This window comes from Oreochromis niloticus, linkage group LG9 (genome assembly GCF_001858045.2).
Source record: "Oreochromis niloticus isolate F11D_XX linkage group LG9, O_niloticus_UMD_NMBU, whole genome shotgun sequence".
Classification (NCBI taxonomy): Eukaryota; Metazoa; Chordata; class Actinopteri; order Cichliformes; family Cichlidae; genus Oreochromis; species Oreochromis niloticus.
The window spans coordinates 28,179,723-28,207,251 of NC_031974.2; the positions used below are offsets into that span (position 1 = coordinate 28,179,723).

The following is a 27,529-nucleotide window of genomic DNA, read 5'->3' on the forward strand; positions in this document are numbered from 1 at the left end:
GTAAGCATGACAGTTCATGCAGCCACTTCAGGGCACAGCTATCTAGGCAAAAGCTTATCTGCACATGCTAAATAGATAAATATATAAATATGGTAAGTTGTGTAGATTTAGTGTGTGGGCATGCCATTACCAGCAAATAAAGATTTACTTTATTTCTAAGTTTAAAGATTACTACTTTTTTCCGGGTTGGATGTTCTCTGATGGATTTTCAAGAACCCATGCGCACTTTCTGCCCTAATGGGACACCAGCAGCTCTTCAGGAGGTAACAAGGAACACAAATCAGTCCTGTGCATTTTACTTTCAACTGTGCACATGTTGAAAACCCTTCAATTGATCCAAAATGCTGCAATAAGAGTACTGACAGGGACTAGAAAGAGAGAACATATTTCTCCCACATTGGCTTCTCTTTACTGGCTCCCAGAATCTAATATAAAATCCTGCTTTTCACATACAAGGGCCCATCTTATCTTAAAGATCTCATAGTACCATATCACCTTAACAGAGCACTTCACTCTCAGACTGCAGGCTTATTTGTGGATCCTAGAGTATTTTAAAGTAAAATGGGAGGCAGAGCCTTCAGCTTTCAGGCCCATCTTCTGTGGAACCAGCTTCCAGTTTGGATTTTTTAAGATCAGGCTTAAAACATTCCTTTTTGATAAAGCTTATAGTTAGGGCTGGATCAGGTGACCCTGAATCCTCCCTTAGTTAGGCTGCAATAGGCTTACCCTGCTGGGTACTTCCCATAATGCACAGATGAGTCACGTGTTTCTTCATTCAACTCTTTTCTCTCCCTGTGTGTTTATACCCCACTACTGTATTTAATCATTACTAATTATTAAACTCTGGCTCTCTTCCAAAGCATTTTTTTTTCCTGTCTCCCTCCCCTCACCCCAAACCGGTCACAGCACATGGCTGCCTGGTTCTGCAGGAGGGTTCTTCCTATTAAAAAGGAGTTTTTCCTTCCCACTGTCGCCAAGTGCTTGCTCATAGGGGGACATCTGATTGTTGGGGTATTCTCTGTATTATTGTAGGGTCTTTACATTACAGAGCAAATACCTTGAGGTGACTGATGTTGTGATTTCATGCTACACAAATAAAATTGAATTGAATTTGCTAAATTCAAACTCCTATATTTGAATTATGGCATTGTGCGCTTGTGCAAGAATCAGGCAAAATTAGTTCTGTTCAGTAATGTCAGGTTTCCTGTGCCTGGTGATAGAGCTCAACATGACATCCTGAGATTTTCCACAGACAATGCTTTTTTAGCTTATAGCAGCTGACATGAAGACACACTCAAACTTTGAGCTGAGGTTAAAGGGCCGCAGGTAGACATATACCAGGACGTACTCAAAGACTGCATGAATATTAATGAGACAAGTTAATTAGCAGGAATCGCTTCGTCTTCTCTCCCCGTAGAATTGAAGGCAGACACACTGTGACCCCTGCGACCCCCCCTGCAGCGCGGTCAGAATCGGCCCCGAAGCAACCGGGCCGCTGGTCTACTGTGTGTTACTACTACAACAACAACAGCGACAGGACACCGAGCACAAAAAAATTAAATTATCACCTCCAGGAACGACAGACAAGTGTTCCACCCCACGTGCTGGAACCAGATGGCAAGTCTACCTGCTTAAGTGTCACCCATGTGTCGTCCCCGGCGCGCAGGCCTCATCTCTGGTTACACCCAGGGTTTAAAAAAAACATCCCCTCCCGCTATTATATAGGCTTGTGTTTGTGCGTGTGTGTGTGTGTGTGTGTGTGTGTGCGTGTGTTGCCAGAGTAGGAGAATTCTCTGTGGGCTCACTTACCTTTCTGGATGGAAAGAGCAAGTCGCAGGCTGTTTTACAAGAGGGGAGATAAATCTAACAGGAGTGTCAAGTATCAGGTGTGACAGCAGCCAGCAGCAGACCTCTGCTGGCTGGCCAGACTCTCGTTCCATGGGATGGCTTAGAAACCAAACAATAACTCACACACACACTCACTTGGCTGAGGGACAGAAGCCAAACAAGTTCTTTGGCTGCAGGAGAATGGTACAGAGCCATCTCACAGAGACAACGCTGGACTTTTAATTAGCTGAGGAAGGGGGAAAATCTGTTTTACCTCAGAATTTTACAGTTTTAAAGATTTACAACCTTGTACTCGATTTCACTTTTTGGGTCAAAGAATAGCAACCGTATTGGATCAGATTACAGTTTAGGATGGTTACAGATGCCCCAATCACATAACCATTTAGCCATCACTGACATTTATACAGCAGGTTTGTGTACTATTTTTAAATATTATAGAAGGTGCAATAAATTCATCTGTTATTAGCTAATAAACTACTTTCCACTTTTTTTGAAAACATAGAGATATTGTAGCCAAATAGTATTTACAAATTTTAATCTACCGAGATGAGAAAAATCCCTTAGGTTGCTGTGTGTGATTATAATGTCGCTGTCCTGTGAGAGATATGTCACACATCAAAGACATCAAAGACTTTCTCATGAAGGATGGAGGTAGGGGAATGCTAATGCAAGTTTTAAGATGTGGTTTGCTTTGGACATCAACCAAATGTGGTTAGGCTAAAAATAAACGCTAATGTTTTCTAATAGGCCATCGTGTCTGCAGATGTAAATGTTAATGTCTTTAATCATTTCAAGAAAAAAGGGGGGTTTATTTGTCCAGTTAAAAAATGTTACTGACACAATCTGGCAACCCAAAAAGCTGTCGTTATTTATTATAATTCATTTGTAATGCAGTAATGATCATTTCTGCACTTTTATCAACTGTGCCCCGTTACCTACAAGGAGGTCATGTTTTTGGTAGTGTGTGTGTGTGTGTGTGTGTGTGTGTGTGTGTGTGTGTGTGTGTGTGTGTGTGTCATCATTCTGTCTGTAAGCACAACAGCTCGAAAGGTTTTGTATAAATTCTAATAAAACATTTTTAGGGGTGTAGAGTGGGGTCCATTCAAATGTGGCTCACATTCAAAAAGGTCTTGAAGTCTACAAGTGTGCTGTGTGTTGTCAACATATAGAAAGTACTGCATAAAGATTTAAATATGTCACATTTGACCTCTCAAGTATGTTAAGTATATTAACATGGGTTTATAAATAACAAAAGCCTGCACTTGTTTTTACTGCGGTACAAACTTAAAGTATGCTGCACAGAGTGAGCTGCACTGGTGGAGGTTTCCTCTCTCTGAGTGCTTCTTGTTAGGAAAAAGTTTTGTTTATGGGGTTAAAAGGTTTAAACATGTGCACATATACAGCAGGATCTCTTTCCACTCTATGAAAAGCTTTCACTGGAACTATTTGTCCCTGCAGAGTGCGACTCCTGCCTTTAAAGTGCGAACATCCTTTGGCTCTTTTGCGTCGGTTGTCTCTTGTCTTTCAGCAAAATCACATCGCAGGCTGTCGGGGCGTATAAATATAATTGAACTATAGCAGGAAATGCAGTTCTAAAGTTTCCTTGTGGTATCTTGTTAATACAAGTTGTGATTCTCTCACTTATTTGATAGTTTTCACCCTTCACCCACAGAGAGGGGCCACAGGGAAGGATTTACAGGGGCCTTCTGTCCTCCCAGCAGTAGGTTGATTAGAGGGGCCGGCTGTGTTTGTTAAGGTAATGGGCCCTAGGTGAGTTAATTCACAGGGTACACGCTGCACACTCTGTCACCTCAGGAGTGCCCCGGTGGAAACTGGGGGGGGGGGGGGGGGGGGGGGGGTCAGTGGCAGGCGCTGGGAGCATGGTGTCCAGCTCTCTCCAAAATCCCCTCAGCCTTGCTCCGTCTCCTCCAGCTCCACCTGAAAGTGATTACCAGCCCAGCCATGAGCAAACAAGCCCCATATGGAGGGGCTAGAGTGGGGCCGGTGCTGGAGCCTGGGGAGCCCTCCTCCACCTCTTTGGAAAGAAGAGGCCTGAGCAAACACAGCTAATGAAGTCTTAACAAGCAGCCCCGGGTTAGCGCGAGCCCGCTAAATGCCACCGAGGCTCTTGGAATTGTGTCCAGCAGATTGGCTAAATCTCCTCGAAGCTTTCCTTTACAAGATAAAGTTGCATTAGCATATCTCCGTCTCACCATCTCTGAGGTAAGTCCAGGATTTGGCAAGCAGTCACACTCGATGGGCTCCCTTTCTTCAGCGGCAGCACTTGACACTGACAGACAGAGTGAGGCTTTAAACTGCACGCATTAACTCTGGATCTTGACATGATTGTGGATTTTATTCATTGGTCACAGAGTGTTTTTTCAAGGCTTCGGTGTGGCGGCGGGGAGATTTTCTCACAGCATGCGGCCCAGCGTTGCAAACAGGACACGAGTGCACTTCCTTCAGAGTAAATCATTATCTCTGTCCACAACGCCCTCTCTCACCCTCATCTATCCTCCCTCTGCTCCCTCCATCATTCTCCCACACTGTGACCACCACCTTACCCTCACTCCCTTTTTTTATTACGTGCCCTTTTTCTTTTTTTCTTTCTCCAGAGTTTATTATTGGGAAAATACCACACCGTCCATCGTGTGCACAAACGTACACTCACATACCTCTGCAGAGCTGACCAGCTCAACTCTTGTTTCCTAATCAAAAGCAAACAGCCATTAACAGAGCTCCTTCCTTGTTATCTCACACCGGCGACTCACTTAATCAGTCTGTGTTCTCCTGATGCTCAGCTCACCCAGGCTTATGTTATCCTTTCAGTGAGTCGAGTCCATGTGTGCGTGTGTGTATTTTTTTAAAAGTTGCCTCAAATGATAAAGACCTGGCTCCACTCCAAACACAATAAACTCCAACACCATGACCACCACACACCAGTCCCAGCACACACACAACGCTGCATTATACTCGGATGGGAAACTGGGAAGATGATGCTTTAAAAAAAAGAGTGAGACCACACATTCACTTTTTAACACTCAAACTCTTGCTGGAAGTGTGTGTATGACAAAAATGCCAACTCAAAAGCACATCTCCCTTGTTGGTGAGATGGAGATCAAGTTTCGAGCAGATGTGCCGATCACATGTCTAGCCTTGCCTGCCTCTTTGGGGTTTTTTTTTTCTTTTTTAACAGAAGCTGTGCGGTTTTCCATCTTCTGGACAGTTGGTTAGAATGATGTGATGGTTAAATTAAACTGCACATCAGCGGAAGTCACAGGAATGTAAAAAAAAAAACAGCTTCCTAAATGTTACAGAGGTCTTTGTCTTGTGGTGCATTTCAGAGTGAAGTGTCATCAGATGGGGGATTCCAATGTTCATCTCCTGCAAGAACATCCGAAACCTGCCCTATCTAGCTTTAAATCCAACATATTTAACATTTAATCTTGATGCTGTCATGTTAAATGTAACGATGTGGATTTTTGTTCATATTTTGTAAATATAGTTGGTATTTATTTGGACACAATGTCAGCGCTTGCAGGAGGTTGTGCTCTGACATAAAGGAGCTTCTTTCATTCATGCACTGATGTGTGAGGGAGCATTAAGTTTGCCTACCTTGTATACAGTTGAGCACTCTCCTCTGTGCAGTGCATGTGATTTGATGTGGAGCAAGTCTTTAGAGAAGTAACAGAAACTGTGTGCGGAGAGAGAGAAAAAAGAAAAAAAAGATTCACTACAATGAGATTAGCGTCACATTACTACAGAGACACCCCCCCCCCCATCCCACCCCCTTCCCCAGACAGGCTCGACAATCATGTTAACACTGATATGAGGGCTCTGCCACTGTCTCAGCGTGCTCATGCCGCCCGGTCTTTGCCTCGCGCAATTACGCCTCCCGCGGAGCTCTGTGCGAGCCGTTAAACGAAACATTAGCACCTCATTTAAAAAATAAAACAGCTTTTCACAAGGACAGACAGCTCCCTGGGTAGTCTTATCATGCGCAAATTAGCCAATTTACCAAACCGGCCCCTCTCTAGCAGACACAATCATCTGCAGCCAGAGGCATCCTCGCCGCGCCTGGTGTGCGTGTTAACTGTTGTCGTGACGCTATCAAAGGTGGTGTGTTGAAGGAAAGTTACACGACTGTGAACGCTGGAGTGATTTTTGAAATGTGTGTTAACGCTCTTGTTTTGTGCTTGTTGTGGAATTCTTTTGACTTTACTGCGTAAAGAGAGTTTGTTTGGAGAGCACTAGCAGCTCTGGGAAGTTCGTAAAAATGACAAATAAAGGACACAAGGTGCACAACTGTGTCACGCAGGTGGCTTCATTCATTTTTAAAATATGTCTGTTTGGTCTCAGTGTGCGAGGATCCGCGGCTCTCGGTAACTTCGAGTATCACTGTCCTGAACCCGGAGTCACAAAACAACTGGCGACACTTCTCTGATTATGAGCTATGTAAGACTTTAGGTAAGGAAGCTTGAGTGATAGCTGGGAAGCCCCGCCCCTGTCACTCTGTGATAGGAGCAGGGGCTCCGGGGGTGTGTTCAGCCGGGCTCTCGTATATATCGGCACCGCTTCGTCCACAAGCTGATGTTTTGTATGGGAACCGGGAGAGAGGTGGGACAAGCCGACTGAATGTGGTCGCTGTGTTTTGGAGAAAGAAAGGAGGCCCACGTTCCCCCCGCGTGCAACGATCGGACATTATTTGGTTTTTTTTTCTTTTCTTTTTCCCCCCTTTGGATACTGACAGCAGCTTCCAGAAGAAGAAGCTGGATTCTCCTCTCAGCCATCTTGAGCTCCGCTCGCCGCCCTGTAGGCTCCTTTCTCTCCTCCTCCTGCTCCTCCTCAGCCTAAAGTAAACACGGCTTGCACATTGCTCGCAACTCCATGCAAGATCCCGAGAGAAGCGAGATGGGATCGCCGCGCAGCATCTAACCGGGCTGGAGGCGAAAGCAGACGCCTGAGAGGATTTATCGCCGTTTGCGCCAGAGCAGAAAGAGAGGGACGCGACGCGCCGGAGAGATGGACCTGTTTGGGATTTATCTGCTCCTCTCGCTCGTTCTCTTTCCGCGATCCAGCTGCACCACAGCCAAGGAGATCACCTGCCAGGAGATAGCCGTGCCTCTGTGCAAGGGAATCGGCTACAACTACACGTACATGCCCAACCAGTTTAACCACGACACGCAGGACGAGGCGGGACTGGAGGTGCACCAGTTCTGGCCTCTGGTTGAGATCCAGTGCTCGCCGGACCTGAAGTTCTTCCTCTGCAGCATGTACACGCCGATCTGCCTGGAGGACTACAAAAAACCTCTCCCCCCGTGCCGGAGCGTGTGTGAGAGAGCTCGGGCCGGCTGTGCGCCTCTCATGAGGCAGTACGGATTTCCCTGGCCGGACAGGATGAGGTGCGACCTGCTGCCGGTGCAGGGCAACCCAGACACGCTGTGCATGGACTACAACAGAACCGATTCAACTACAGCGTCCCCGGTGCTCTCCAAACCCACCAACCACCCAGGTAAGGGTTACAATCCGCCGAAAAATAAGCCCGGCAGACCCGGCACGCCGGGGAAATACAAGCCGCCCGCCGCTCCGTGCGAGCCGGGATGCACATGTTTGGAGCCCATGGTGCCGGTGAACACGGAACGGCACCCGCTGTACAACCGGGTCAAGACGGGGCAGATCACCAACTGCGCCATGCCGTGCCACAATCCCTATTTTACGCACGACGAAAGAGCGTTCACCGCTTTTTGGATCGGACTTTGGTCAGTGCTGTGCTTTGTGTCCACCTTCGCCACCGTGGCTACTTTCCTCATCGACATGGAGCGCTTCAAGTACCCGGAGAGACCCATCATCTTCCTCTCGGCATGTTACATGTTCGTGTCGGTCGGCTACATCGTCAGGCTGATCGCCGGGCACGAGAAAGTGGCGTGCAACCGGGAGTTCGACGTGGAGCACATCCACTACGAGACGACCGGCCCCGCGCTCTGCACCGTGGTCTTCCTCCTTATTTACTTTTTCGGCATGGCCAGCTCCATTTGGTGGGTCATCCTCTCCCTGACCTGGTTCCTGGCGGCCGGGATGAAGTGGGGCAACGAGGCGATCGCCAGCTACTCTCAGTACTTCCACCTGGCCGCTTGGCTCATCCCCAGCATGAAGTCCATCGCGGTCCTGGCGTTGAGCTCCGTGGATGGAGACTCGGTGGCAGGCATCTGTTACGTGGGGAACCAGAACCTGGACAACCTGCGGGGATTCGTCCTCGCGCCTTTGGTGATTTATTTATTCATAGGGACGATGTTCCTGCTGGCTGGATTTGTGTCGCTGTTCAGGATCCGCAGCGTCATCAAGCAGGGCGGCACCAAAACTGACAAACTCGAGAAGCTGATGATCAGAATAGGCATCTTCACGGTGCTCTACACGGTGCCCGCCACTATCATAGTGGCCTGTTACTTTTACGAGCAGCACAACAGACAGAGCTGGGAGATCACGCACAACTGCTTTAACTGTTTATTAGAGCGGGACCGCAGGACTCCGGACTATGCCGTTTTTATGCTGAAATACTTTATGTGCCTTCTAGTGGGCATTACGTCCGGGGTGTGGATCTGGTCTGGAAAAACTTTGGACTCTTGGAGAACTTTCTGCACCAGGTGCTGCTGGGGCAGCAAAGGCACCAGCGGCTCCATGTACAGCGACGTGAGCACCGGACTGACGTGGAGGTCGGGCACAGCCAGCTCTGTGTCTTGCCCCAAGCAGATGCCACTGTCCCAGGTTTGAATTGGAGAGGGTGGGGGGTTCACTAAAAGCAGCTTATGGGAACTGCTAATTGTTTTGGGAGATAACCCATCACTCCAGGTGTCGAGCAATTTGCATCGTAATGAACTGAGAATTGGTTGAAACAATGTACCTGGCATTCACGCAGGTTAACCCCCACACACGCCCCCCGTCCTGTTTATATGTATTAGAGGTACAGAATGAGGCTTTTTACACAGTGTGGCCATTACCTGCTGGGGGCAGAGGTTTTGTTTCTAACCAGCTTCACACAAAGAGCATTTTGGGGGGGGGATTTTTATTGCTATTTTCTCTACACAGTGCCAGATAACGTTGTATAATCTCCAATCTCGTCAAAGATGGTTTAAATTAAGCCTTAACAGTGCCCAATAGTTTTGTTGTTGTTTTTTTAAATGGGTCGTTGATTTTGTAATTACAAATGTATTTATATAAAAGTTCTGTAAAAACAACAACGGAGAAAAAACGTGTACATATGTGTATAAAAGAAAAGTTTATAAGATATTGTAAATTTGTATAAAGTGTAGATGTTTCTTTTTGTGAAGAAAGCAAATATGACCTTTATTTTGACAATAAAACCATTTGATAAATCTCAATATCTGTGCAGTGCTTTTGAGGATTTCTGTGTGCCAGTCTGTGCAGGCTTATATCTTTTTTTATTTTATTTATTTTTTTGTTTTTCGTGGTTCCTTATGGTCACCATGTTGATGATGGCAGCTTTTGAGAGTCCCGGGTAAAAAGGAAGCCCTTTTAACCATCAGAGACCGGTAATTAGAGGCAGGGGTTGAGTTGGAGCATCTCCATAATTGTTAAAGTCCTCTTCACATGCCTGCCGAAGCCTGCTTTCTTAATTTGGTAAAAGAGGGAGTGGGTGAATGGGGGGGTATAAATGCAGGGAACGGACCCTTTTCATCTGGAGAAACTTTGATCTTTCTTTCTTTTTTTTTTAACAGCCTAGAATAAAGGTGGTGTGTATTACTAGTGTCTGTCTGATGTGCCAAGGTTCCCCCTAAACGTCCCCATTTGGATGCTTTGATGGACGGCCTACAATTGAAAGAGCATTTTGGGACCCCCTTGCTTTTTTGGGAGGGGTTGTCAGAGCTGAAACCTGCCAGAGCCCCTGCGTCTTGTGTTTGGCTTTTTTTTTTTTTTTTGCAGAGGTCTCAATTGAAACATCTTCTCCCTCAGCTCAAGCTGTGTCAGTGAGTGCAGGGGCCTTGACATGAATGATATTGAAATCTCAATGAAAGCCCCACAGGTGGTCTGTTCACATGATCTCACATCTTAAGGCCCCTTAATCGAGGCTTTTTTTCTTCTTCTTTTTTTTTTTTTTTTTGCTACAAATGTATCTATCTGGTTTGGTCCCAATTAACCCAATGCGCTGGCATAAGATGATACACTGTAACCCAGCGTAGACATGCCTTTGATTTGCTGGTCAATGGTGACAGTGGGCTTTGTAGTGACTGCTTTGTTCCTGCTTTATTCCTCTACACTCACACTGTAAATGCAGCGTGGACATGCATCTGCTGGCAGTGTAAGTCAGCTTTATAAATCCTGCATCACTGCCAGCCTAATGATCCCTGCTCTCAGTGAAGAACAAGATAATAAAGTTTGAAGTTGAAAGTAACTTTTTTCAAGATGGGCAGTGGTCTCTTTACATTGTGGTCATTTTTTACAAAACTGGCATAGCTCTGAGTAGTGTTAATGTTTGTGTGGAGGCATGAAATGTTACATTTGGTGGTATAGTTAAGTTTGAAAAAGGTTATATCAAATGTAAACACAGCGCCCCTCCATCTCACATTTCAGTTTAATGCTCCAAATCGTTTGTTGTTTTATTTTCATGAATAATCACGGTTGCTTTCAGTCTTTCCGCTTGGTTCTCTGGTGTTTATCTTATCCAAACAGTGCTGAGCTGCAGCTCTCTCAGCCTGCCAGCATCTCACCAATGGACCTGCTCTGCAGCCCCATCTAGTGGTTAAAACAGCACTGCGCAACCTTACATACAGTATCTGTATTTGTGGTGTCATCCTTTGCTACTCATTTTAGAATAAAGATTAGATGTTTCCACAATTAGTGCTCACAGTCAGATGAAAGAGGTTCATCTTCATCATCAGTGACACATTTGAACATAGATCTGGGTTCCATAAATATCGTTATTTCCCAGTTAAATTAATAGCTTATTCCATTTCACAGCTTTTCATTTCATTACATGTCATCCAGTTTCACATGTTGATCCGTTTTGTCTGGCAAACATCTTCATTTTTACTTGTAGTTCATCATTTTCAACAGTTCCAGTTATTCAAACCTTATCTTGCTATTTCAGCTGTTAGCCAGTAATGTTACTTAACAGTTTAACTGCTAGGCTAGCCATACTTTTAGCATTATTTACAACTGTTTACACATATTTTTTCAATCAAAAGTTTTTATTCTTAATTTTAGCAAATTATGGTATTTTAGCTGTCAATACATAATGTTTAGCTAACAGCTTAATTTGTCCCCACTGTTAGCTAGTCATGTCAACTGTTAGCTACATGTTTAGCAAGTTATAACTTTTTCTTTTTACTATCTTTTTGCCACTTTTTTCACTAGTGGTCTATTTATCATTTACTGAAAAATAGCTTAGTGTTAGCGTTAGGGTATGCAGAGTCTTTTTTTCATATTTAATAACTAATAGTTGCGGCAATCTTTCCACATACCCCTGATAGCAAGTTGGGAGTCACTGCTTAAATGTTTTCAGAGCTAATCAAAATTATTAAACTAAGAACAAGAGAAGGCCTATCCCAATACTCACGTGAATTGTGGTCCTAATCACGCACTGGCAAATTATTATCTATTCATGCATAATTTCTGCAAGCCACTGTATTTTAACTGTTTGTTCATCATAATTAAGCAGCTTCAACTGAACTTCTACCAAACAATCTAAACCTTTGGCTTCATTCAAAATGTTAGCTTATCCATTTCAACGGTTAATCATTTCAAACTTCAGCAATTTAGGCCCCTTAATATTTTGCAAACTAGTTACAATTTGTTATTCATAATTTTAGCAAACTATAGTATTTCAGTACTTGATACATCATGTTTAGCTAAGTTTAATTTGTCCAGCTTAGGATTTCACACACGTTCAGCAAGTTATGACTATTTAATTATTTTCACATTTCACTTTTTGTGCACTAGTGGTGAACCTATCATTCACTTTTAATGAACTTTTCTCTTGAGTTTTCATCAGGACCACATAGTTTTAATTTTAATTTTTTTTTCCACATACACCTCAGCTTCTGTAGTCCTTGGTTGGGAGTCACAGGTTGAAATGTTTCCGGAGTTAGATAACCACATATGGTTAAACTGAGAACAAGATAAGATTTATCCCAATACTCAATTTGAATTGTAGTCCTAATCACTCACTAGCACTTAGCTCTATCTCTTTTACCTGAAACGTCTAAGACACAAGTTAATGTTAGACCATTTTTAATTATACCTCTCCTGTCAAACCTGGTACTATACACCATTAAACAACATCCCCATATATTTGCCTTCACAATCCAGTCTTCCAGGTGCTTAAGGAAGCAGGTTTTGGCTTGGCTGTTATATACACATTGTCATTATCATGTTGTACCCTGTTTGCTGCATAGAATGTCTTTTAGGTGCATTCAGTGTATGGTAAGGTATGGAGGAGGATACAGTGCAGGTCGTGTCTGAGTTAAATGTGTACTTTCAGCCGTTCGAGGCTACCTGTTTGTTCTTTTCGGGGCTCTTTATTCTCAGTGCATCCCTGAGCTCCACTGGAGCAGAATGGTAGCAAACTTAAATCTGATAAGAATCAAATCCCTCAAACGGTGAGGAAATCCAATCATTCACTCTCGCTCCCTCTGATTGAATTGTCTTGTTTCCTGATCACTCTCTGCAGCCAGGAGGAACATTCTGACTTGCTGCTTATCAAATATTAATGGCAGCATTTGATGAAAGGCAGACAGAGGAGAGCGGAGGGGTGCTGGGCAGGTCATGCTTTTTAATACCATCGATCCTGTCGGTACACTTGGGTAAAGATTTTATGTTTAATCTCAGCACAGAGAGACGACACGCCGCAGCTGTGGACAGCATCTTGTGATCTGTATTGGCTGTTTTCGACAGACAAATCAGCCCAATATTATTTTTTGTTAGATTTGCATTAAAAATGTCTTTTCTTAAGCACTAACACATGTGATCCCACTTGGTTTTTGTGAATATAAAGCCAGCAACTATTGTTTTTCCTTAAAAAAATGTTGAACAGTGAATGTTGAACAATAGCAATAAAACTCCTTGGGTGTATCCTTCTATGCATAAAGAATAACAGTGATCTCAGGTTTCTGTGACCCATTAAGATTAATGTTAAAGCTGCTGACCCTCCACCTTCTCTCTCACACACACAGCAGGAGCAGAACTCTGTGTTCCCCTCAGTGCTTCATGTCTTTCATCCCAAGAACCGACTGTTTTTCCAGATTCATTCTGGGTACGGGCACAGCAGGGGCGAACCTTCAGCCCAACCAAAGGCGCTCAGCACCAGTGATAAATGTAACAAAGATCAGCCAGGCTGTTCTTTATTGTTGAATCAGCACAGTTCAGGTTTTGTTTTTTAAGCATGATGAAAGTCACATGTATTGTGAGTTTAGGGGACACAGTATCTGTCAGTATATATGCTGTGATCAGCAGAAATACTAGTCATTATGTTCCATATGCTTCAATTTTGTTACTTCTTAATGTAATACCCATCTGTGTACACTTGAGGGAGCCATCAGCTAGGAGTACTCTTTTGTCCTGCTGCTGGTACACTACAGATTTCCCTTTCTTAGTTTTTTTTTTTTTTACTGTGACATATTTAACACAAAAGACACAAAGGAGCACAAATTAACACTCAAGAAATGTCTTGAGCAGGTCAAACTGAAAACAGCAATAAATTATAAAACGATGCATTTTTATCCTACTTCATGGCTGCTCCACATCAGCCTCAGTTCAAAAAGTTCTTGTTAATCCCTTTATATTTATTGATGCATTAGTCTGAGTAACCATGAAAGAATACATCTTAAATACACACACTCTGTGCTTTTGTTTACATTGTATTTCCTGTATTATAATAGAGTCCTAGTTGTTTCTTTTGTGTAACTGTGGATTGTCGACTGTACGACCCTGCGGTGGTTCCTCATAGACAGACTGACTTCACACTGAGGTTTAGGTTTTTATGCACCCTGTCGATGACAGAGCACAGAAAATGCTCAACCCTGTAAAGCCAAGTGCATCACATATGATACATTAGCCTGTGACTAAGGCTGTAATTCCTCTGAATTTTTCTACTTAAAATGACAATGTTATTGTATTTACCTGCAAATACTTACAGGTAGGTACACTGGAATAAGTTATAATGTAAACAAAGAACTCATTATACTGTAAGTTCATTTAAATAGTTTGTAAATATGTATATTTAATCAGTGCATAAGTCATTTGAAGTGGTGCCTGAATTCTGCTATTTTACAGGAAGCTGTCAAATAAAACTACGCTGAACCTTTCAAGGCACAGGCCGTATTATGGAGCGGATTAACCTACCTCACTCCCAGGTGTCTTTACAGAAAATGTGACACTTCGTTTTTGTGCACTCTTCTTGAAAGTTGTGTTGAACAGTGATTGTGAAAAGGGAAAAAATAGTTAGACTTGGCCGCATCATTTATGATGTAAGATGGGGAAATATTGCTCATGTTTACTGCAAAATCACCACAAAACTGCACACTACTTGAAATTACTTCACAGTATTTAAATTTCCTTAAAGTATAAATATTTCTTATTACGTATTATTATACTTTATTATTCAAGTGTGCCCACCTTTAAGTATTTGTAGGTAATTATATTATAATTTCAAATGAAATATGTTAAAATTCCATTTAATTACAGGTTAATTATGCTCTTGTTCAGTGGCTGTATTATAAAGTGTTACCTTTATTTATCCCAATAGCCTGAATAAGTTGCATCTTAAATTTTTAGCAATAAATTGAACATGTAGCAAACTTTGCTATTGTAGCAAAGGATGTAGCAAAAAAACCAAATGCTACAAATTGAACGAACTGTTGTTTAATTTATTAATTTATTTTTTTTATTGTCCGAAGGTTCAATAAATGCTACAGTTTTAAACAAATTGAATCAACTATTAAATGGTTGAAGCTTCACAGGGTTAATTTTGCTGTAAGCTTATAGCTAAATAGATTGTTGGGTTTTATGCATCATGATGAAAGGGAAAATGATAGAAAATACACATTTGCTTTTCATCATTTTTTTTTTTTTTTTTTTTTGCAGTTTCTGTTTACTACAGTGCCTGTAAAGCATGCTGTTTTCTGTCATTGTAAGTGTCTTGATCCCTCTTTTCCAACAGCTGAATGTGTGTCAGGCAGTTAGCGGGACAGTGAAGCTGCTTTTACTTTGTGTTTGTGTCTCACAGGGAACAGGAGGGCAGTGAGTAAGGTGTTGGGTGTAGTCTCAGTGCACAAAGTGAAGATGAGTTGACCTCCCAAAAACAGGAGCCATCATTGTCTCGCTGGAGACAGAGGGGCAGATTGTTCTGATTGTGTAAAATCTCACGGCTGCCTGGGGACTGGTCTCTTTGTGCTCTGTACTCACAAGAGGCGTAAGGCTTTTGTCCAAGATGCTTTATAATAAGAAATATTTGGACGTGCTACAGTGGATACGCCCAATCGAATGTTCTTAAAGACCTAAATGAAGGACAGTGGGAAGTTTCCAATCAAGATTACCAGTGGAAAAGGAAAAAGGTCCATTTGCAGTCCTAAAGTTTTCTTTTAAACTCCAAATAACCACATTGATGAAATCATCAGTAGAGTCGTCATGAGTACCAAATGAAACCCATCAAAAGCCTGACTGTGAAACATAACCCACAGACTCACGGCTGTACCTGTGGCAGATTTAACACCAGCATATTTGACTCACTGCTGTGGAACAGAACATTTCATAATAAACAGTCTGCTAGCAGTGCCTACTGTAAGGAGGAGCTGCAGTACACGCACCCACAGATGGCATGCCAATGCACTTTCCCAGTGTTTCCATTGTGCACTTTATTTCTCCCAGAATCCTCTGCATGGACTGCTTCCCCCAACCTAAAATTCCTTAAGAGGTCATCAGACAGTCTTTCCAGCACCAGTATCTACCACTTTACATGGCTGAAGGCTTATTATTTACACGCTGGTAAAATGTTTCAAATCAAGAAGTATTTTTATGTGATTCCTTTGATTAGCTTTTTATTTTTCGAGACAACAGTAGTAGCAAACAAAAAGAAGAAAAAGCCACTTTCACATTTCAATGTTTCATTGCAGCAGATGCTACTAAATGTTCACAGTAGCATAATACACGTTTCACATAACTGTAGCAAGTCTAATGGTCCAGTGTGGTGTACGGTATACTCAGGTATATTCAGGTATATTCAGGTAGGGAGTAGTTTTAGTAACTTCTAATTTTATGTCTTTCAAAATAAATATCTATAAAACAAGCTATTTTGAGATAATCAATGAAAACAGAAGTAATTTGTTTTTTCCTACTCTTTCAGTACAATAATGTGGTTTTATAACTGAAAATGAACAGCATGCCTACAGCTCTGGGAATTCGGGGAAAAACACATAAGCACATTTGACATTACCGTACACCAAGGCAGTATTTCACATTCTGCGTCACTGGAGGGCAGCAAGATTTCAGAGTACAGTGCTGGTGCAGCGAATACAGCACATTGGGAAGGAGGAACAATACAGTGCTGTTTGCCTTCAGCGTCATCACAATTTTAATAGAAAATCAGAACTGCTAATGAGCAAGTGCAACATAAAAATCTAAGAAAAGCTTAAAGCACAAACATGAATTCTCACATGAAAAAGAAATCCACACTGACTGGATATTAATTCATTTGATATTATAAAGGGAAAAAAGGCAGTGATTGCAATCAATGTTTATGTTACAGTGCATCCAGAAAGTGTTCACAGAGCTTCACTTCTTCCACATTTTGTCATGTCACCTCAAAAGTCTACACACAATTCCCCATAATGACAAAGTAAAAGAAACGTTTGCTTGAAATTCTTGCATATTTATTAAAACTAAAAGACAAAAACATGACATGTATATAAGCGTTGGCAGTTTGTGCTCAATACTTTGTTGAAGCATCTTTGGAAGCAATAACAGCTCCGTCAGGTTGGATGGGGAGCGGTGCACAGCCGTTCTCATTACTCTCCAGAGATGTTGAATCAGGTTCAAGTTCATCAAGGCAGCATTCATCTTTACCTCGACCCTGACTAGTCTCCCAGTTCCTGCTGTCAAAAAACATCCTCACAGCATGATGCTGCTACCACCATACTTCACTGTGGGCATGGCATTGATCGACTGATGTCCAGCTCTTTGTTCAGTCTTTGTTTCATCACACCATCCTTCAGGTGCCTTTTGGCAAACTGCACCTGTAGCTCAGGTGGCAGAGCAGGTCAGCCACTAACCCAGGCTGCTCCAGTCTGCATACTAACCCCATGTTGCTCTCCGATGTGTCCATCGGAGTGTATGAATGATAGATACTTAGCACTTAAGAGCTCAGAAAAAAGTGCTTGTGTGAATGGGTGTGATTGGGTGAATGAATTAGTTGTATAAAGCGCTTTGAGTGCTCAGAAAGAGTAGAAAAGCGCTATATAAGAACTTGTCCATTTACCATTTACAATACAAGCCTGACTGGTGGAGTGCTGCAGAGCAATGCTCGAGTGACCATCAGGTTTTTGGTCACCTCCCTGACTAAGACCCTTTTATCCCAATCACTCAGATGTTGGAACAAATATGGAAATAGTGAAGCGTTGTGAATACTTTCCAGACACACTATGTAAACACAAGATTATAATGTGAAATATTTGAACTGTAGGATTCACTATGCATCATTTTACATTAAGAGTTAAGAATCCCTTTGACGTTGGTCTGATGAACCCTCCCCTCCCCGTGGTCGCAGTCTGTAGCTAGGTGAGAAATGAGGGTTGGAGCTTTTGTTGTCATCATCAAAAAAACCACAAGAGGACAAAGATCAAGAGCTATCCATTTCCACAAAGGCTGGCCCCTCAGCGACAGCGACACATAATCAAGAGCAACGCAGCTGATTTACTGTGGGAGACTCTTGACCTCCATGTGAATTCACCTGGGGAGTTGAAGAAAAAAAAGGGTCACATTTCATGTTATCATAATTTCCGTGATTGATATGTGTCGCAGCAGTTTGCTAGTTTCTGGCACACGTTAACCTGAGCTTTGATCAAAGGGAAAACAAAGCTGAGCACAGATAACCTGAAGGGCAGCACACAGTCCTCCTTTGCAGGGCTCCGCTGTGCTCTATTTCTAGTGTCAGCCCATGTTAAGGTTTGTATTCCTTCTAAGCTCCGCGAGGCCCTGAAATAGAGTGACAAGCTGTCTCCATAAATACAGAGCCCCTATGGGAGAACATAATTGCTTTGTGATCTTATATCGGCCTTCACGGTGTCCTTCACTGCTGTGGAGGAATCCTTTTCTGTCGTCTACGTGTGGTAACAGCAACTTAGTGAGATTACTGCCTTTCATTTAGGCCCGACTCTCTCGTTCCAAAAGGTCGCCCAGAGGCTGCTCATGTCTGCTTTGACCCCTGGGACCCTGACACAGTAAATAAAGTCAGTCAGGTGGGGTGGGGCCTCCCTTTGTTTATAAAAGGGGTAATAGCATCATGGGGAGAAAGAAAAAAACAAACAACAGGTGTGCTGCCCTCTTTTAGATTGTTTCAGGGATTGGGTTTGCTGAATGACAGTTAGGGCTTGAGTTCACTGTCATTCCTGACTTGCTTTGTTCAGAGATTTGCTGAATTCTTGTCACTTTGCATCACTGGACCAGTGCTGCAAAAAGGAGATGCAGCCCGATGGTATGATAAAAAAAAATCATGGCAATAGGTGTCTGGTGAATGTAATGCCATTATAGATTCTTCTCAGGCTGACAGGTCAGTCACGTGGTAAAATTGTTGTTGCTTCATATGGTTCCAACAGTATTAAAGTCAGACCCACTCGGATCTTTTCTCCTGCCCGTTGTCACCCGTCTGCAGCTCTGCGCTGCAGCCAACCTCAACCAGCGTGTACTGGCCCACCTTCCTGGTACAGATTGCTGTTGCCGTGGAAATATCTCCCACCGGGGCAGATGGCCCCACAGAGGGAAAACCAAGGTCACGTCTGGGTGGGGGTGGAGGTTTGAGTCGGCCCCGTTTGCTAACACGAATAGATCTGGGCGTCCCCATGGGCTCCAGGGGACAGAGAGCCACCTCGCTGCCGGCCCTTTCTGGAGCCTCCTCCTGGGAGACCGACTCGGCATTGTTACCGTTCATGGTGCAGCCCAGCGGGCCGAGAGAACGAGGAAGAGAGTAGCGCTCCATGGATGGAGGTTCCTGAGCTAAATCGCGTTTCCCTACTCCACAAGACCCCTTGCTGCCTCTCCTCTTCCGGAAACCCCCCTCTTGCCCGTCTTGTGCTTCCTGCTCTTGGTCGTTGCCCCTAGACACTCCTCCTGCTGAAAGGAAGCATTGCTCCTCTTCTAGTATTTTCTCCACCATCATCTTCCTCTTGCTCTTCTGTCTCACTGAGCGCTTGACGGCGCAGATAAAATCCAGCACATTCAGGAAAAAGGACAGAGCGGCCATGCCGAGCATAAAGTTGAGCATCACAGTCTTCTCAGTGGGCCTGGAGATGTAGCAGTCCACCTGGGTTGTGCACGGAGCATGCTGGCACAGAAACCTCCTGGGGATGTAGAAACCAAACAGATAGTAGTGAGCTGCTCCAAAGCCTGCTTCCAGCAGAGTCCTGAACATCAGATGGAGGATGTAGGCTCCACTGAAGGACCGGGCCCACCCTCGCTGCTCTACCGCGAGAGGCAACTTGTTGAACGGCTCCTGTCGGATTCTGAACAGCTGAAAGGATTTGGTTTGTTTCTGGGAGTTCAGCTCCACCGTGAGGGCGTTGGACACCTTATGGACCACGTAGATGACAAAGAGGATGTAAGGGATGCACACGATGACAAGCTGCACCAGCCAGAAGCGGAAGAGTGAAACGGGAGAAAACAGATCGTAGCACACGTTGGCGCAACCAGGCTGGATGGTGTTGCACACAAATCTCTCCTGCTCATCCTGGTAGAGAGGATAACCGGCGAAGAGGAGGATCAGGACACGGAGGAAGATCATCACGATGAGCCACACCTTTCCTGTGGGGAAGAAAAGGAAAACAAATTAATGTGATTATACAATCAGCGCTGAAAAAACTGAGATTACCCCTCATGATCCTTAGTTTAACAGCAATATCTAAAGCCATAAATAACAATTTAAAACAAAACTAGAGGCGACTCACCCATTAAAGTGATGCTGTGATTGACAGAGATAAAAAGCACCTCTGAGGCACTTGATCCCGCCATGTCTGCTGTGCTCAAGGGCCTCCAAAATCGTCAGGTCCTCCAGTTTCGGACCAAAGGCTAAAATCATTGAGTCAGCACTCCACTTCCTATCCACTTCTTGTCTCTCCTCTACCCTTTCCACAAAGGATCACGTTGGCTTCCAGGTGGGCAGCATGACACTCCAATTCTCTCACCCAGTCCCTGCGGGTAAAATTGTATCAGATTAATCTGAATCACCCAAGCTTCTGAAAGGCTGAGTGAAGTTAGCACACCACCTTACCTCTTCCTCTGTCCCCTGCAGACAACCGTCTGTCCTCAGAAAACAGAAGACAGGCGTGAGCCCCATTGTCGATCTATTCTTAACCCACTCGCAAAAGCTCACCGCTGTCCTGGCATTGCAAAGATATTTTGGTTCAGCTGGTCGTCTTTACAGGAGAGGAACAAGCATGCTAAACTACTGTATTAGGTTCTTCACCACAATGGCAGGCATGCTCAAACAGGCCGCTCCATAAAAATATAAGAAGCTACTGAGGCATTTTACGATGACAAATAAAGATAATGTGCAGATATGCAGACAGTGGATTTGCTCTCGTGAAACATAAGCAGGTTGTAAACTGCATTTTCCCACAGCTGACAGCAGTTTATGGCTGTTAAGGATTTACTGGAAGCTCGCATAATATAGCTAGGAAATACAGCTGAATTTAATCATTCGTCTTAAATACAGCACAGGTGTATGTATGCTATATATGTATATGTATATATACACACACACACACACACATATATATATATTTATATATACACACATATATATGTATATATGTATATATATATATATATATATACACATATATATGTACATATATATATATATATATATATATATGTGTATGTATATGAGAGAGAGACTGACTCTCTCCAGTACAGAGCACAGATTTCCCATGACGTTAGTTTGCTGAGGGCACACATGGGTAAAGACAGTTGGCTTGGCTCATAATCACTACAGATCAGTGATCATTAGCACGTCCATGCTTGCCCACACACCCAAAAAATCCCACTCAGAAGTCTGTTATGACTGATTTTTTTTGCCCGTGATGACCTTTTCACAAGACAGCATAAGAAATTTGTGCAGCTGCTCCGGTTGAGTTCAAAGCAATAGTTAATGGCACAGTTTTAGCAGTAAAAGAGCCTCAACTGCTACCCTCTCTCTCCCTCCCAGAGGAGTGGCGTGGACCACCGTCTGCATCTGATTTAAAGTAGAATGTGGCATCCACTCTGATTGGTTTCTATAAAAGGGGTAACCCTTTACAGGGGTAGGCAACTACAGGCCTCGAGTGCTGGTGTCCTGCAGGTTTTAGATGTGTCCTTGATCCAATACAGCTGATTCAAATTGCTAAAAGACCTCATTAACATGTGTTAAGGTTCTCCAGAGGCCTGGTAATGAACTAATCATTTGATTCAGCTGTGTTGACTCAGGGTGATATCTAAAACCTGCAGGACACCGGCACTCGAGGCCTGGAGTTGCCTACCCCTGCTTTAGAAGAAAGAATGACAAGCAAAACTCATTTTTTAAGTCATTACATAGTTAGCTTTCAAAAAAAAAAAAAAACCTAACGCTTTTCACATCAAACTCACTAAAATATGAGGCCATAATGGCAATATTTCCCCAGGAAAGCTTTCTATCCTCCCCATTAGACTGCGGCTTTGGTAGATGCATTTTCCATTCAAGCCAACAATCGTTTTCGTTTCAAACTTGGCTACTCACCTATCCAATTACTTGGAAAATTTCCCACCTCAATAATTACCTGAACATCCACCTGATCCACAGCCTTCTCCCATCTACCAGCAAGTGATGCATGAGACATTTGTGTTTGCTTCTAATGAACACGAGTGACATAAACTTTCCAAAAGATTATAAAAGGGCTTGGAAAGCAGTGCAAGATATAGCATTGGATATGAAGGTACAGGGTGAGAAATTTCTAATTTGATAAAAGATGTAATGCTTGTCCTGCGGGATCAGACAGTTTCTTCATCTTAAAGCTGTTTTTCTATTGACAAAAGATCAAATGCCATTGTGCAACGTAGTGATGAACCCTACTGAGAATTCTTTCAGCACCTTTAATGATATTGTCTAATGATGTCACTCCTCATTACAGATCAGAGCAAATTTTATGTCTCCATTCGGGACAAAGTGTAGCTTTTCTGACTCTTCATTCAAAGTATTTGACCAAACTTTAATCCAAATGATCTGAAATGTTTGAGCAGTTGGCAAAAAGGCAGGCAGCAGACAACAAGAGGAACACTGTGAGCTCCAGAAACACCCCTGCTGGATCAGATGAACAGGAGTCGAGATAGGTAAGGAAAAGGCAAACAGATGGACGTACGGAGATTTCTCTAATTATTAGCAAGATCCAACTGGCTTGGGGAACATTAAAACTATTGGTAACACTGTAACATGACTAATCTGTCCCGTTGTACCAAATTTTACACAGTTGCTTCACTTCATTGACGTTTTCCGGCATTAATTTATCCACCGCTCTCTTGTGTGTGATTCCTGTTTCAGTCAGGTTGACGACTTTGAATCTGTTCTTTTTCAGCTATTCTGTTTAGATTTGGTGCTGTGCATGGGATCGTTGTCCTGTTCCAGGACCCAGTTTGGGCCAAGCTTTACCTGTCAGATAAATGGCTCACATTTGACTCTAGAATACTTTGGTACACAGAGGAGTTTGTGGTCGACTCAATGACCTGTTCAATGAAGTACCCAGGTCCAAAATAAGCCAAAATCATCACACCACCACCGTGTTTGACTGTTATTAGGCATTTGTCTTGATATGCCATGCTTAGTTTTCACCAAAAGTTGTGCTCTCTATTAAGAGAAAAACATCTCCAGTTCTAGGTTTGTTCAGATGTAACTTTGCAACTCAAACCTGTGTTGCCGTGGTCTTTTCAGAGAGACGTTTTCTCCTTCCATACAAGACGTACTTTTTCTTTCTCTAGTTGTACAAGTGCACTAGAGTTCAACATGTATCTCTTTGTTTTTTTGCAGTTTCTCTGTGCATCACATGGTCTGGCCTTGGGGTGACTTTGTTGGAACGCGTCTCATGGGAAGGTTGAGGCATTGTGTTGACACCCAGCTGAATGTTTCAGACCAGCAAACTGCCAAAACTTCTGCTTGTGTACTCCTGTTTTTCATACAACTTTCTCAACTTGTAAAGAGTTAAAATGATGTTGTTCCTATTCACTTATTACTTCAGTTTGATGGTGTTCACTACAGCGGGTCGAACAGTGCTTTTAATAAAAACTAACAGCACTTCTTCATTGAAATGAAGTCATTGAAATGACTTGGATAGCAGTTACCACAGCAGCAATTGAAACACAAATCGAGGCCAGCATGGAGGACTGAATGTGTCCCTCAGTGACTGAATGGCAGAATGTAATCTTTGTATTAGCACTTGCTGTAACCCATTTAAATGGTACACTGTGTAAGCGCAACACACATCAGCTGTACAGTATAGTACATATCAAAATATTGTCTTATTGTGAGAAACACTTGAGTTAACAAGGTGAAAGCGAAGGTCTAAGATCTTGGAGTGTGTTTCTTTCACTGATTATTAAATCGATTATGATGAAGTGAGACAAAGAAAAAACACACCATAAACTGCAAGGTTGAAAATTTTAATTCTTGCAAAGTTTTTTTCCTAAAATGGGAGCAGGTTTGTTTTTTTAAATCATAGTTGAAAACATACAGAGAAAAGTTTGGCAACTCAGAACAGGAACAAATGAGTGACTCAATGAAGAGGAAATAATACACTGACATTTACAACAGAATACAGTACAAGTTGTTGAAAATATCCATCAACAAGAAGAAAAAAAGTGTCACAGCTGCAGCAGTTTACTGCCATCGTGATCAAAGCTGTATTTGTCAAATTTGAAAAATTTCATATTGGAGAGGAAGAAAAAACATTAGAGAAAAAAGTAAAACTCTATGCAGAGGTAGAGCTCAGTGCACAAGGCTATGACAGACACACACACACACACACACACACACACCGGTCTTTGCTATCAGAGGGAGGGGGTACGTTCTCCACATCAGGACTCACCACTGTCGACCACGCGGCTTCTTTCTGCGTGCAGAGAAAACCACACTGGGCGGTGTGTACACACACATACAATAAATAGGATATACAATCTTTCAATATCTCACAACAGCTACTCCAGTATCGTAACTTCCCCCAAAGATGCATTTTGCACTTTTTATTTACCAATCATTCAAAGCGCCACATGCACACACAAAAAAGCACTTCTCTAAGATCAGACACCACATCAGAGCTTCCTTCATTTTTTCCTCCATAACTTTGGTACATTTCTGCCCCTCTGCATGCCTGCAAGCCAGACTGATTTTCTGGTAGCTTAGAAAAGCAAAGTAACATAAATCACACTCCTGGAGGCTACCGATGAAATGCACAAGAACAAACCGATGTCACATTTGAAATCAGAACGTGTTTTCCCCCCTGACCTTTTTATTTCATTAAAAAGAAATTAACGTCTTCAGATATTTTTAGATTACATCAACATTCTGTCTGTTCACTGATTTAGATTTAGAGTCTGGTTCATCATAAGGCAAACAGCCGGTCACATAAAGTTCATTTAAGTTTCATTTTTATCCTATCCTCATACACCTAGAACAGCAACTGAACCCAAATCTGTAGACTGGCCTTTTTTCTGTTTTTAAAGGAAAAAGGTCAAGAAAAAAAAAGAAGGAATCAGGAAGGGAGCCATTTATGAAAATACTGTTTATGACAGTTTTACTAATGTTTCTGTGAGGCTGGCAAAATGCGGCAAAAGGTTATCAGATGACTGTTGATGTGAGCAAATAATATTGTATAAAAAAGACATTTTTCCTTTGAACACCAGTTATTTGGCACAAATAAAATGCTTAACACGTTTTCTCACCACCAATCAGTCGATCAGTCATAAAAGAAAAATGTGCTTCCATTTATTCGTTAGATGGACAGCGTGCCCAATCAGGACCCAAAATGAACTTTTTAACTCACCGGCTAAGAGTGATAAGTGGAAATGTCGTCCAGAGGGAATTTTCTCATAGAATTGCCAATTAGTTGGTGTAGACATGAAAAGTGTTACAACTTGGAGCTGAGCATCTGGACTGACACCAGCTCAGGGTTTTAAAACCAAGTTTCCTTTTCCCCATACACTTCTGTGCAACTGGACACCTTTTTGCAATGAGACGAAATGCCCCCTGCTGGCTATGAGATAAAATGCAGGTTTAAGGCACTATGTCCATCTTTTAAATACAGTCTGAATAAATCTTTTTTGTGGGTTTAACGTTTTTCAATTTTTAAGTCCAATTAAAACAAATAAATGCATGTGGTAATGGATACAAATTAAATTTGAGCCAAAGACAACAGGAGGATTAGTGATGCGTGTTAACAGAATAAGTCTGCCTAATATGAATTCTCAGTTCAGACATTATTATTTAACTACATGCTGAGTCATATTTTTGACTCACCTGATAACCTTTTACTGCATCTTGCCAAATTTACAGCTTCAGAGGAAACAAGCATCCTTATTTTATCAAAAACATATGAGTAGGGTAACGTTTCACAGAGAGGACTTACAAAGACAAAAATAATCATAATAATAATGAAATGAAATTGAATTGTCATGTGTTATCTCCATACCACACACATTATGTACCATTAAAATAATGGCATTTTCGGCATTGTGAAATTGTTGACAAGAGACAAAAAAATCTTAAGTGGTGTTTCCTATTTAAATCGTAACACTTGACTCTCTTCTTTACTTGATTTGTCATAGAAACACATATTTAGACATATTTGCCCCTCCCCATTTACAGTATAAACTGACCCATATAAATATTCTAACCTTATTCTTTTTGTATTTTTTTTAACATTATGACCTCAGTTTACAGATTTTTGCACACGGCGGTGCTGTATTTACACTGTACAAAGACAATTTAGCAAAATGTATACAATCTATCATTTTGTAAGCAGTGTTTCAATCATCGCTCGAAGCTTTTTCATTCGTTTCAGTCTTTGACGACCCTGAAGGTTCATGCTTTTAGTTGGCATTTTAATGTCAATGTTTTCACTTGTGCTGTTACTTTGTAAGTTGGAAGAACCGTACAAAATGGTAGAGAAAAAAAATACTTCAGACTTATTTGTTCTTTTTTTTTCTCCAGCAGAGAGGGGAGAAGTGTTTAACTAGCTTATTACAGGCACCACAGGTCAGGGCAATGGCAGTGAATAAAGTACAACAGAAGCTCTACAGTATGTCTCGTTTCTGTCTTCCAGTAAATCTCCTCCCATGTGTGCGTGCTTTGTTATATTTAATCACAACAACAAAGCGATGCATGAATATTGCTTTATCTGAATGGTTGCTGGGTGGCCGTACTGTCAGAGATACTATTCTGCAACTGGATGCCTAAAAGCTGAATAAGTGCCCTTGAGCTAAAAACGGACTTGTCTCGTTGAATGTCAGTTATCCTGATGAAAACTTCAGTCAAATGGTCCCCATCTGAGAGAATGCTCAGTGGATTCTGTTTGTCAAGGAGGGCTGAGGATATGTAGTCCACGTATCAACTGTACTGCTAAGCAAACGGTGAAATGTCTTTCTTTTGTATGCGCTTGTCTCTGCGAACAGAGGGAGCTGCAGCGTGGGAATGCAAAAGAACAAAAACACCCAACAAAACACAAACTAACTGAGAAATTGAAGTAAAGTTTGAAATGTGTCTATCAGCTGTCAAACGATCATCTCATGCTTCAGCTAACGTACTGACTGAACCAGAAGATTAAAATCAAAGGAATGTACACGGCGTCCCCTCCAGCAGCTGTACAAGCACTTCAGCATTGGAGGGAATTATGGAGCGCCGCTGCCGCTGTTACGTCCTGTATCCTGCTTTTTAAGCGTGTTCCTATTTTCATTTCTGGACTTCACACAAGTCTCCCCACTTCTGTATTTCCACCTGGCTGCTTATCTTCTGAAGTTAGGTGGTCTTCATTCCAACAGCGTTCAGTTTGGTTCAGCTTAGCTCTATTTCGTTCAGTGCAGGCAGGAAACAGGACTTCTTTTATGTACAACAACCAGTCTGGATGCAATCACATTTGTAACAGTGCCAGATTGTTGAAGGGGTGTGTGTATGTGTGAGGAGATTCCAGACTGACACTGATCCACACGACTGCTGCCCACCTGGTCTGCCTGCATACTAGGCAGAAATACAGTACAGGTCTATGATGCAATCCTCTGCAGACAGCCAGTGTTAGGAAATGATGGCCGGACACCACCGCACCACTGTTAGGTTGTCTGCGCTCACCGAGCGCTTCTTGGCTAGTTTCCTCAAGTCCTTGTACTTGTCATCACACAGCCGTGAGATGGCCTGCAAGTCAAACAAAAGAGCAAGTGAGATGGAGCCGGGGGTGCCTTCTTTCGTTTTAGT

The 27,529-nt window shown here is 42.6% G+C and overlaps 3 protein-coding genes and 1 long non-coding RNA gene across 10 annotated transcripts in view; 2 read left to right on the top strand and 2 right to left on the bottom strand.

Moving 5' to 3' along the window:
* The first annotated feature begins 6,420 nt into the window (after positions 1 to 6,420).
* On the top strand, positions 6,421 to 9,224 carry fzd8a (frizzled class receptor 8a). Its single transcript, XM_003450233.5, has one exon. It carries the CDS (start codon positions 6,871 to 6,873, stop codon positions 8,614 to 8,616), a length of 1,746 nt encoding a protein of 581 aa, XP_003450281.1. The 5' UTR covers positions 6,421 to 6,870; the 3' UTR covers positions 8,617 to 9,224.
* Positions 9,225 to 15,887: 6,663 nt separating this feature from the next.
* gjd4 (gap junction protein delta 4) lies at positions 15,888 to 20,725 on the bottom strand. Its single transcript, XM_003450216.5, has 3 exons — positions 20,336 to 20,725; positions 20,013 to 20,256; positions 15,888 to 19,869 (listed from the first exon to the last, which is right to left on the bottom strand). Exons 2-3 carry the CDS (start codon positions 20,074 to 20,076, stop codon positions 18,677 to 18,679), a joined length of 1,257 nt encoding a protein of 418 aa, XP_003450264.1. The 5' UTR covers positions 20,077 to 20,256; positions 20,336 to 20,725; the 3' UTR covers positions 15,888 to 18,676.
* Positions 20,726 to 21,641: 916 nt separating this feature from the next.
* Positions 21,642 to 24,105, top strand: LOC102082644 (uncharacterized). Its single transcript, XR_269479.4, has 3 exons — positions 21,642 to 22,016; positions 22,321 to 22,410; positions 23,102 to 24,105. It is a non-coding gene; the product is annotated as an uncharacterized LOC102082644 (long non-coding RNA).
* ccny (cyclin Y) overlaps positions 23,710 to 27,529 on the bottom strand; it is a 42,168-nt gene continuing 38,348 nt past the window's right edge. For all 7 annotated transcript variants that reach the window (XM_025910177.1, XM_025910176.1, XM_025910175.1 and 4 more), the window contains one exon: positions 23,710 to 27,469. In XM_025910177.1, the coding sequence (XP_025765962.1) occupies positions 27,353 to 27,469 (117 nt within the window). In that variant the 3' untranslated portion in view covers positions 23,710 to 27,352. The remainder of the gene's footprint in view (positions 27,470 to 27,529) is intronic.

Coding starts and splice junctions, on each gene's coding strand:
- gjd4 (XM_003450216.5), bottom strand. CDS start 20,076: ATGGCGGGATCAAGTGCCTCAGAGGTGCTTTTTATCTCTGTCAATCAC. Junction 19,870..20,012: donor TCACAGCATCACTTTAATGG/GTGAGTCGCCTC, acceptor TCTTCCCCACAG/GAAAGGTGTGGCTCATCGTG.
- fzd8a (XM_003450233.5), top strand. CDS start 6,871: ATGGACCTGTTTGGGATTTATCTGCTCCTCTCGCTCGTTCTCTTTCCG.